Raw genomic sequence first — 11,837 nt, 5'->3', positions numbered from 1 at the left:
TAAGGCTACATTTGGAGCCCTATAGGCCAGGCACAGGCTGCAGCGGCCAGGCTGAGGGCTTGGGTGCACCTCCTAATCTTCCGTGACTTACAGACTTGGCCAGGTGCCCAGAAGACTCTCATAAATCAGCAGCACCGCCAGGGAGAGCCTGTCAGTATGGCCCTTTGGCTGGGCCACCACTGGCCCCTCCCTGCTCAAGGACATCTTGTTGCCTCCAGTTTTCCAAGAGTGGCTGTAGAGCTGGAGGCAGGCAGGGTTGCTTGCTTGGGGTTGGGGGTAAGAAGAGAACTGATGCGCTGGACACCCTGCAGACACCTGCTTCTGGAGGGGCCCTGGCATGTTTCATCTCTGCCTCTCACTTGGGGTGAGCAGCTCTGACTCAGTAGTTATTCCTATGGAAATAAGAGGTAACCCAAAGGAAGACTGGGCTCCAGGACACCCTGCGTCTCCCTGGTGTGTGAGCTCATGGGATATATGCTTAAGGTACATATGTGTCTATCACGTGCAGGCATGTGTTTACAGCTGCCTGTGTGGTGTGTTTATGTGACTGGTGGCCAGATGAGGGCACAGCAGTGAGGTGAGTGAGGCCTCCATACCTCAGGGCCCTGTTCCTGTTCTCCTGACTCTGAATTTTTTCCTTTATTTGTTATTTAGATTTATTTATTTTTATATTTTGTGTTTGGGTGTTTACTTCCAAGTATGTGTGTGCACCACATATGTGCCTTGTCCCTTGGAGGCCAGAAGAGGGCTCTCATGGTGATCATATCTTCTAGAACTGGAGTTACAGATGCTCGTGAACTGGGAATTGAACCTGGGTCCTCTGGAAGAGCAGCAAGTGCTCTCAGCCACCTAGCCACCTCTCCAGCCCTCCGCTCCTTTTCTGAGGAGCCTCAGAGCCCAGACTATGTGTCTTGGCTTCCTTACCTGATAAATGAGGCCTAGTCCCTCAGAGCCAGATTTGAACATTCTGAGGTGCCCTGTGGCATCCTGGGCTGCTCTATCATTAAGAATCTCTGGGGCCAGAGATGGGGTAAGGCCTATGGGTAACCTCTGTCTACCACCAGGACCTGGGGATATGAGGGCAGGGAAGGGACAAGTAGAGATGGCCGAGATACAGAGAGTTGTGGGTGCTCACGGGGGTAGGCACCCAGAAGGCTAGGCTGAGGGGTAAGCTAGGAAGAGAGGAACATTAAGGCAAGTGGTGGAGCTGGCTTCCTTAGGAGGTACAGGAGATGACTTAGGAGAGATTGCCAGCTGCCTGGTGGGTGGGGACCAGATGTGGGTAGCTGCTGCCTTGAAGTGGCACCATCTGGAGACATTAATAAGTCCCAGACAGGTGTAGGTAACTTCCTGCTGACAGCTGGGCCTTGGGTCACCAGGAAAGGGTATGGCTTGGGGTGCTGGGGAGATGCAGGCTTGTGAGGTGATGTCTGAAAGCTGCTGTGGTGGCTGCCATGCCCTGCCATGCCCCGACCCCCAGTCTGTTATAGACAGTTCTGCTCATAGTATGGCGCAATACCAACAAGGCCTGGCCCAGGGGTGTCACCTGCCCTCGCCTTTTCTTCAAGGCCCCAGAGTGAGCTTCAGGCCAGTGTAGAGTAAACTGAAGACCAGCAGTGTACCCCGCCTCCAGCCCAGGTACCCAGGCCAGCAGCAGATTTAGCTCTGTGTCTACCAGCACCTGGACTTAGGCCAGCTGCTGATCCTGAACTCAGGCACTCCCCCAAGACCGGAACTGTAACACTCAGCGCAAAGACTTTTTCTAGGACCCGGATGTATATAAGGTGTTCTTGGAGGCTAATGACTAGTGGTGGATCAGGAGTTTACTCTGAATGGCTTGATCTAAGACCTGGCTAAAGGGATGGGGCCCAGACAGGGGCATACAAGCTTGGGTCTAGGTCAAAGCTGGTTTCACTGGCTCCAGCTTCGTAAATGGGGGAAGGGGACTTGCAGAGCCTGGGCAGAGGGCACAAGTGACAATACCAGTTTTCTAGAGAAAGCAGACAATCTAGGTAGGCAGGACTTAGGAACTAGATCACCCCTGTTGTGTACACTGCTGGGATGGGACTTGTGGCCAGTATCTACTGGTCAAGAGCTCTGCCGGGCACACCTATGGTTATGAAGTCCTAGAGGAGAAAATTCCTTTTCTTTTTCTGCAACAGAGTGAAGCAACTGGCGAACGTGAAGTTAGTGGGTCTCTAAGCATCGTTTAGCAGAGTGTAGCAGGTCTGCTGGTCTCTTGGGGTGCAGAAGAGACCATTTCTCATTGACACACCACTTGGGGAAGCATAGGAAGTATCTTGGGAGAGATGGTGGGACTGCCAGACAGGAGGGCAGGGACCTAGAACAGGGGCCGTGGTCAGACACAAGTGCAGCAGAGGGTGGAGAAGGTCAGCTTGGCGGGGGTCCCTGTGTTCCCAGCCTTCTTGTTGACCTTGGGCAGCAGCAGGACGAAGGACATGGCCAGGGCACAGTGGTAGAAGCTGTGGACATAGGTGTAATCCCATTCCTGTGGAGGAGAGTGAATCAGTGTAGAGCCTCAGCCCCTTCCCTGGACTAAGCCCTTCTAGCCATCTGGTGCCTCTGCTGGCCATCCCACTCTGAGAATATGGCAGAAAGGCTCTCTGCCTTCCTCTGTCCCCTGTCCTCTGGGTTCTGGGCACCAGCCCCTGGCCTCTTCCAGGACATGCATCAAGCTTCCTGAAGTCAGCCTGATTGACTCCCTGTGACCCTCGGGTCCATGCAGGCTGTGATGTGGCACACTGGGGGTGGAGAGTACCAACTTCAAGTCCCACTACAACAGAATGCATGACTTGGAGCCTCCCTGTGAAAACAAGCTGCTCTCCTGTCTGTTAAGTCAAGCCATTTCCAGAGGGCTCTGGAGGGCTCAATCCCCTCCCCACAGGCCTGATACCTCAAAGAAGAAGCGAAGCATCAGGGCCAGTGCCCCAAAGCAGAGGCCAGGACCTATCTGCTGAGTGTAGATGCTCTTGTCAGGGTACAGACCCTTCTTCTCTTTCATCTTCTTCAGCTGTGGGGGCAATGTGGTAACATTAAGGTTTTTGGGGTGCAGTACAGGTTAGAGCCCCTTCCTGAGTTGTCTGGGCATGATCCCACTGCCATCCCCTACCACCCTGCCATCTTCAGGTAGGAGAAGTGCCCCAAACCCCTTCCTCTGCATGCCCAAGCACCTCTGTCAGTTCTGCAAAGACTGGGCTCCCCTGAAGCAAAACTGGCAGAGATCTTTGCCTGAGTGATAGGGTTGGGAATCTCTGGGCCAGTTTTCCCTGGGTCCCCACTGCCCTTGTTGCCTCTCTGGGAAGTAGCAAGGCCACTGATGCACTCCTATCTCCTAACTAGATAGAGGGCATGCCCACAGAGATTGTTAACAGTGAAAGGATATCAGCTTGTTTGGGACCTATGAGCCCTGCACTCCTTCCTCTCCAGGTGGCTTCTGTGGGACTTCTGTGGCATACAGATGAATATAATCAGCTTTACCAGCCAAGTGGTGCTTTTCCATTGACATTGATTTCTCAGGCCCTGATGTCTTACACAAGTGTCTGGTGTGTGTTCAAGCTTGGTAAGATGAGATATGACATAGAAGAGATGAAATAGCTGTGGTTCCTCAGTGGAATGCAGACCCTTGGGTCCCAGGGGTATTTTAGACTCAGGATGGTTCAGGCTTCAGTGGGGTGGACTATTATACATACCACTGTCAAATGCACGCTGTGGGCACGGCACAGCAGCCCTGACTGCACACATCACTAACATTGGAAACACCAAGGCCATCAACAGCTGGTCACAGCTGGCTTTACCACCAAATGAGTGGTGATATGGTGCTGTTTCCAGTCTTCTAAAACTTGCCATTGTTAACAGGAATTGAGGACCCGGGGAATGGTGTCAGTGCTCTGGGTACAGCTGATTAGCCTGGGTGCAGGTGCTGGTGGCCTGGGAAGCCCTCATGTGGCCAGTTTCACAATTGTCACACTGGGGTCCCAGAGAGGGAACGAATATCCAAGGTCACCCATGGGTCTTCTTTGTCCCAGGAACCCCTATCTTCCGTTTAACTCAGTTTCTGCTCTCCAAGTGTTGTTTCCATACTTCCTCCCCCAAAGGGTGAGCCATGGGAAAGAATGCTGTCCCCATTCTCAGAAGCAGGTCCAAACCACCTGCATATTTAGTGGTCTAGGAGACGGGATCTGTGGGTGCTGCAGCCTCTCACACTCCCATTCTCTCCAGAGACCTGGGAAGCCTGGCATTTACTGAGGGATGCTGACACATGTACGCTATCCTGGTTAGCTGAAGTCCAGTCAGTATGGGAGTGCTGGACTTTAATCCCAGCATGCAGGAGGCAGAGGCAGGAGGAGCTCTGTGAGTTGGAGGTCAGCCAGAGATACAAAGCGAGACACTATCTTTAAAAAAAAAAGATTCAGTCAGATCCAGATCCAACCAAGGGCAGCACAGGGGCCATGATGGGCAGGATGAGGAAGCAACATCAGAAGGAGCCTTCATGTTTATGCATTCCAGCTTGCTAATTAACCGTGCAGAACCCTAGCACCTCTGCCACAAAGAGGCTTTGGTCTTCAGGGTCAGCTAGGGCCAGCTTCACCCCAATTAGAGCGAGACAGAATCTAATCATTGTCCCCTGAAAAGCCAAGTCCAGCAACCACTGCCTACTGGGGCTGCAGGTTTGCCTACTGACCCCTGTGCACCCTAGCTTCACCCTTAATTAAAAAGCAAAATACACTTGGGTTCCTGGGAGCCCGCAGGAGTAGGAGGTGCTTGGAAGCTTCCTGCCTGCTTTTACCTGTTCTCCCTTTGCTGTGGATGGATCAGAGCCTCCCCCTCCCACTCCCTGTCAAACCACTGACTGGCCTGCTCTGCACTGCTGAGGTTCTACTCAGGGGGAACCCCAAGATCCAAAGTGGTGCCACATGCAAAATGCAGAGGAATGGTGTGAACTTGGGGCCTGGGCTGCCACCTGCTTGGCATGAATGAAGCCTGCTGGCCGTCCAGGTCTGTGTTTTGGGCCTGACTGCTCTGAGAGGGGTCCAGGAGACATCCCTGGTTCTAGTCTGCTATCAGGACCCCGTTCATGTTGGCTAGCTTAGGTGGGCTCTAGACCTTGCAGCCAGGAGGTTCTTGGGACTGTAGAGGGCAGAGTAAGTGTCAGGTACCAGGCCCTCCTCTGGGGTAGTCTTACTGAAAACCCTCTTCACCCACACCTCAAACCTTCCTTCTTCACGAGAACTATATCCAAAGCTTGCCTCCTTCAGGCTGCTCTCCAGATAACCGGTGCTGTAAGCAGCCATTATCTCTCAGAATGATAATGACGGTGATAATGATGGTGATAACGACGGTGATAATGACAGTGATGGTCATGATGATGAGTGGTCTCCTCATCTCTGGTTACATTAAAAGCCATGTATGTACCCATGCTTAGAAGCATTCTTTATGAGTATTTGGACACATAGCAGGGGAAAAAAAAGGAGTTTTGACTTTACCCAGGACCAGTAATTACTGATGAGCCAGCAGCAAATAGGGTTCAAGCATGAGTCACCATTTCTAAGGATTCTAGGAGTTTGGGCTCAATTCTTATGTTAGTTTGTCTGCATGTAAGGGTAGGAGGTATAGGACCCCCAGATAGGAGAACCAAGGTCAGGGGAGAACTGCAGATTCCCTGGGCCCTTTCAGCTGAGATACACATAGTACTCACCCATTTCATAGCAATGATGAGGATGGCTGTACCTATGGGGCCTGAGTATACCCCATAGCCCCAGCGGTCATGGAAAGTCCGAACAGCGATGGTAAGCACACCGAGCATCGTGAAGGTTGACCTCTGGGGTTCATCAAAATCAGCCAGTGCTGGAGAGAGGCACAGGAATGGTGAGTTGCTTCCCTCCCCTTGGCTGTGCCCCTACCCTTGGGAACCCATTGGGATGTCCTCTCAGTCTGTAGGACCCAAAGGCCCAACTTGGTCCCCACAGGATCTGAATTTTAGTTATTTGGAGGAAACAGGGGATGCTGCTTCCCCGGATCAGCGTGGCTGTAATTAAATGTAGACTGAGTGATCAGTATTTCCTGGGAATCCTCAGATGAAAGACTTAAGACTAGAGATTTGTGAGCAGGTGAGTGGTGCATAGGGCTGAGTCTCAGGAGGGACCCTCAGGTAACATGGCCCACCTGTGACAACACCCCTGAGAAACAAGGTTGAGTTGATTTGGTTTCTCCCTTTTCTTTATTTTCTTTCCCTGTCCCTCCCTCTCTCCCTCCCTCCCTTCCTTTCTTTTCTTCTTTCCTTCATCCTTCCTGCTTTCTTACTACCTCCATCCTTTCTGTGGTGCTTTGAAAGAAAATGTTCCCCACAGTCTCACAGGGAGTGGCACTATTGGAAGGTGTGGCCTTGTTGGAGGAAGTGTGTCACTGAGGGTGGGCTTTGAGGTCTCGGAAGCTCAAGCCAGGCCTAGTGTGTCCCATTCTCTTCCCGCTGCCTGTGGATTCAGATGTAGAACTCTCAGCTACTGCTCCAGCACCATGTCCTCCTGCATGCCGCCAATGCTTCCCACCATGACGATAATGGACTAAAACTCTGAACTGAAAGCCACCCCAACTAAATGTTTTCCTTTGTAAGAGTTGCTGAGGTCATGGTGTCTCTTCACAGCCATAGAAACTCTAACTAAGACACCTTCCTTCTTTCTTTCTTTCTCTTTCAAATTTTCACAGTGCTGGAGATGGAACCAATGGATGAACCCTATTGCTCACCAGGCCAGCGCTTGACTACTGAGCTGTACTCCAGGTCCAAAGGGAGGATTTTGAATGGCCTACCTTCCTAAAACCCAGAGCTGAAGATGACCCATAAGAGCAAATGTTCCCTTGAGCCTGGGGTATGTTCTGGGAGGCTAAGTCCCTGACTTGAGGGCAATGGTGGTCTCTGTAGGGCTGAGTGTGGGAACACTTTTGTCCTCTCCTTTGTGTGCCTTTGCTTTTTAAATGTCACAAGTGCTTATTACAGGAATTACTTAAGGATGTGAAAACTCAGAGCACAGGCATCGAAGAAATGTGCATGTTTCTTTTAGTAGATTAAGCCGCTGGCTCTGCAAAGCAGAAAGGAGGGAGAGGATCTCAGAGACGGGCTGGGTGCTGGCTGGTGTTGGGGAATGGCTCCCCCAAACTGGCAGAGATAGCCACTCACCCATTAGTGAGACCCACATGCTCAGGGCTGTCCCATAGATGCTGAAGTACTCCAGGGTGTCACGGCGCATGAAACACAGCATGGACAAGCCAGGCCCATCACAGGCATGGGAGAACTGTGGGAAAACACATGAGGTCAGCAGGCCGTGGGCATCGGTGATGGGTGAGAACTGGTCCCAAGCCACAGGCCCCTCACTAGCGTGAGGCCTTAATGGCTTTGTAGGTCAGTTTCCCCATGTCATCAGGGCACGGGGTTGGATACTCCCCCTGAGGAGGTGTTGTGGAGATTAAGCAGGTGAGACCATCAGGACTGGAAGTAAATATCACTTTCAGACTCTTACCACTGGCCCAGGGCTGGTAGTCATCTCAACAGGTAGATGAAGCCTGTTGAGAAGGGGACCCTAAAATACCACTCACACACACCCTTTGTCCCTGGGCTGATTGCAAGGGCACACATGTTCCCGCGTCAATCTTTGGATGTGAGTCTTATCCTGGACCCCCTGCTCTTCACAAAGGAGGAAGACTTCAGACTCCTCCATGCAGGGGCTGATCCTGCCACCCTCTTTTCTACACCTCTCCCCCATATTCCAGCAGGCGTGTTCCTGACGTGTAGCTGAACAGATTTACGTTTAAGCGAAAGGCCCTATATGAAATATTTCCAAGTAGTCAACTTATTTCTTACAGAAAACAACTCTCTCTCCCTTTGCTTCACATTTCATCATTTTAAGTAATATTTAATTACATGACATAATTATTTTGACAAGTGAAACTGGCACAAACAAGCCCAGGAGCCAGCACAATCGGCTCTTGGTAAACCCAGCTCAGCAGGAGGGAGCAGGCAAGCTGGAAAACAGCCCTGTCTGGAGGCAGCAGGGGCACCATAGGGGGCCAGGACCCTGCATGATGGATGTGTCAGTCAAGCACGTGGGGCCTGACTTAGAAGCTTAGAGACCTCCTGCTGATCACAGTTGCATGTGGACTGTCAGTCAACTGAGAGCATCCAGGGGAAGGGAGGGGTGGTCCAGCTTCTGTGTTGGATCAGCCAGCCCCCACCCAGAGCTTTGATGCTGCCTTGAGCTTTAGGTACCTGGACCTTTTAAAGGGCGAAGAGGAGGCTAGCCAACCAGGTGTGAGCTCTAACTGTTTAGCTTAGGGGAGGACAAGCTTCAGGTGGGGTCAGATCAAGGCTCTCAAGCAGAGAAGGGAGGGGACTCAGCTCTGGGAGGGGCTCCTGATCTTCTAGTCCTTATAATAAAGCCACCTCACTCATCCCCACTTGGGCCCACCGTCTGTAACATCTGTGCTCCCTTTTGGTGTACAGGCCCGAGAGAATGAGTAAAACTCACTCGCTGTGAGATTCTGAAACATCAGTACCTTCCCCACGAGGAGGAATGAGGAGCGGCAGAGCCTCATTAGGCTGTATCCCAGCATGGAGTACTCGCCTGTGTGTGAGGGCCAGAGGAGGAGGCTTTACAGCAGATCTAACTGTCCCCAGGCCCTGAGGTTCATTTGGGATCTGTGTGACTGTGAACTTCCCTGGGGCATCCCCTAGGATGGCAAGGAGGCAAGGGCAAGGCAGTGATGAGTACACTTCCTCCCCAGAGGCAGGTGGATTTGACCCAACTGAGGCTGGGCTAGGACATAGCTGGGTGTGGCAGGAGCTCCAGCCCTGCTTTTTGGCCCAGCAGATCTGGCAGAGGGGTCCACAAAAGAGGCTGGTCTCTCAGGGCCTCCTCTGTCCATTTGAGTGAGAGCACCTGTTCTGTGGGGCTTGCAAGGGGACCCTTCATGATAACTCCATAGCGTTATCATGGGAATGATTTTTCTGGAAAATGCTGTTTAATGTTTGCCTTTACAAATCAAACTTTCACCCAAACTGAAACCAAATTAATATTGTCCTTTGAGATCATTTAAACTCTGTACTCACCCTGGTCAGAATTAATTTACCTCCGAGAGAAACAATGCAATCAATCTTTGAATTTCTAGTGTAACCAAGTCCTACAGGCTCAGATGCATGCATAAGCTTTTGATTGTTCTGTAATCTCCATCTGTCCTTTGTGACTTTTTTATGCCCCTGACTCAGAATAGTATGTTTGTGTAAGATGTGGTGACCAGGGCTAAGACCATGTGTTAAAATCAGCAAGGCATTGAAAACATGTGCTCCTCCCCTCAAAAAAAAAAAAAAAAATACCGCATGTTGAAAGCAACATATGGGTATAGGCTGAGAATATCTGCATGTGGCTTTGTATGCTGTTGAGTCAATAGGGCCAGAGAAACAGCTGTCTCCCTTGTGAGACTCCTGCAGAAGATTAAGACTCAGATCCCCCATTCTTTTTAGCCTGTTTGCTGTACTGTCCAGCATGTGGAAAGGATGCAGTTGTCCAAGATTCTTAGATTAAAATCTGCTGTTAGATTAGATGGCTATAAGATTAGCTAGAACCAGGGAAAGCAGAACTCTTTGGGATAAATCAGGCCCACTCTTGGGTAGCTGACACCGAGAGTCATTCTTGTATTTCGGCATCAGCACACCACACAACTGGTGGTTGCCATGGAGGGTCCTAGAGGAGCCACGTGGAAGGCAGAAGAGGCACAGACTGTGGCTTTGAGGCCAGGGGACATTTGTCATAGGAGACAGCTGGCCCTGCCACTCTGGGTGGGGTGGGGCAGGGTGGGTCTCTGAGGCTGGTGCAGAGGCAGCTGTAGACCAGCCCAGGCCGAGGGCAGGCAGGGGTGACCTAACTGGGGCCTGTGAGTTGCTGGGCTATGTCTAACATGGGCCTTGGGCACAAGAACCTGGTTTTTGTCCCTGACCATGGGGTCTCATCTTGGCTCTGACCTTAGCGAGGTTTCACGAGGAACAAATAACAGTGTGGGAAAGCACTGTAGGTAGGCCAGGATCTCAGAGTGCTGTTCATGGTGACATCAGTGGCCCAGCTTCTCTGAGACTCAGCTTCCTCTTCAATCAAATGCAAATCGCTACCCTGGGCTCAGGGGTGATACTGAGCCCCTCACACCCCACTTGCTGCCTGTGGCTTGTTATTGGCCTAATGACCTCCTCTCCTAACATGAACTCAGATACCTAAAGCTTCCAGTTCCTTGGAGAAACTCACTGTATCCATGCGACCACCACAACCAGGAGGTAGACATGTGCCAACACCCCCCGCCCCCCGCCCGACTGTTGTCAGCCCACAAGCACTGGTGGCTTCTCCCGCCACTAGAAACCACTCTGGTTTACTCAGGCTATGGAGCAGTATGTGGGCACACACGTGTGTGCTCATGGCCTCACTCAGTGCCAGCTGAGTAAGTACCCTCTATACTCCATGCTTTTGTCCACTGAGGCCCTGCTGCTGGGAGAGTCAGGCCTAGGGACAGGATACTATTTTCCAAAGGTTTGGCTCTGCCTTAAGAAGGAGACTAACAGGCTGCTTGCCAGCCCTGAGCATGTATCCTACCAATGTGTGGGTCACACACCACACAAACTGTTGAGGGATAGGTGTGATGGGAGAGAAACACAGGTTATAGAGCAGTGAGGGAGATGGTGTGACCCCTCGTTAGAGGACAGCAGTGAGGGCCAGTGTGAGGGGGACTCAGGACTCAGGGGCACAGTGATAGGAAACCTGTAAGACAGAGGGAAGAGAGATGGGTAGGTGAATGGACAGGGTGAGATGGTTGGCTAGACAGATGATGAATAGATACACTAGAACAAGACAAATGATAAGTGAGAAGATGGTAGATAAATATATACATAGATGATAAATTAGATAGACAGAGCAGAGAGGAGAGTGAACTCCATGGGGGTGTAATTCTAGAAATCAAAAGAGCTGGATACAGACAGAAAGAAGGGAGAGACAAGCAGAGAACAAAACTAGACGTAGGACTAGTGAGGGAAGCAGAGGGAGTGAGGAGGTGCAGAGGCCCTGACACAAGGCTTCAGCAAAGCCGGCAGTGCCGGACATGCCCCTGAAAGACAGAGGACACACTCCAGGACGTTACCTGGGAACAGAGCGGGAGAGGGAACTCAGAGGCCGCTGGCCAGCCAGACACATAATGGAAGAGAAAGAAAGGATTCAGAGAGAGGCTGGCCCTTCTCAACGACGGTAGTTCTGAATTCTGGAGTCAGATCCACCCAGGCCCTCTTCCTTCCCTGAACCTAGTGGGTCCATTAGACTGCTCACTCACCCCCTTTCCTCCCTGGCTCGGCAACTCCCGGGACAAAGTTGGTAGAGAGGAGGGTGTGGGAGCAGAATAAGAAGCAACCTGCAAAGGTTGTCCTTAACTAACTGACATGGGGCCATCATGGGCTTGGCTTCAGTCACATGTGTCAGCCACTGCCCCCTCCCAAATTCATGGCACAGATGGAGAAACTGAGGTCTGTAGAGGAAGACAGACTCCAAACCCTCTCTTTCCAGTCACCAGGACACCCTCACACACACCTTTCTCTTCCAAATCATGTTTCTCCATCAGGGGTGGTGGCCCTCCCCAGGAGGTCTTCCTCCTAGGTTCCCACTTACCGCCACAAAGAACATGGTGAAGAGGTAGACCATGGACTCCATGTAAAACTGCCTCTTGGCAGCGATGCTCACTGTGGGGAGGAAGGCCAGGCTGCTGAGGGTAGGCAGGAGCAATTTGGCCACAACTGCCCCCAT

General features: G+C 51.6%; 1 protein-coding gene across 1 annotated transcript; it reads right to left on the bottom strand.

Annotated features, from left to right (window-relative positions):
- Window positions 1-2,359: 2,359 nt before the first annotated feature.
- On the bottom strand, window positions 2,360-11,837 carry Mymk (myomaker, myoblast fusion factor). The gene is made up of 5 exons (XM_036183399.1): window positions 11,703-11,837; window positions 7,193-7,307; window positions 5,717-5,865; window positions 2,915-3,031; window positions 2,360-2,509 (listed from the first exon to the last, which is right to left on the bottom strand). Exons 1-5 carry the CDS (start codon window positions 11,835-11,837, stop codon window positions 2,360-2,362), a joined length of 666 nt encoding a protein of 221 aa, XP_036039292.1.

The sequence above is a fragment of the Onychomys torridus genome, chromosome 4 (assembly GCF_903995425.1).
Source record: "Onychomys torridus chromosome 4, mOncTor1.1, whole genome shotgun sequence".
Lineage (NCBI taxonomy): Eukaryota > Metazoa > Chordata > Mammalia > Rodentia > Cricetidae > Onychomys > Onychomys torridus.
Note: the sequence above shows the minus strand (reverse complement) of the source record. Positions and strands in the feature narration are given on the sequence as shown.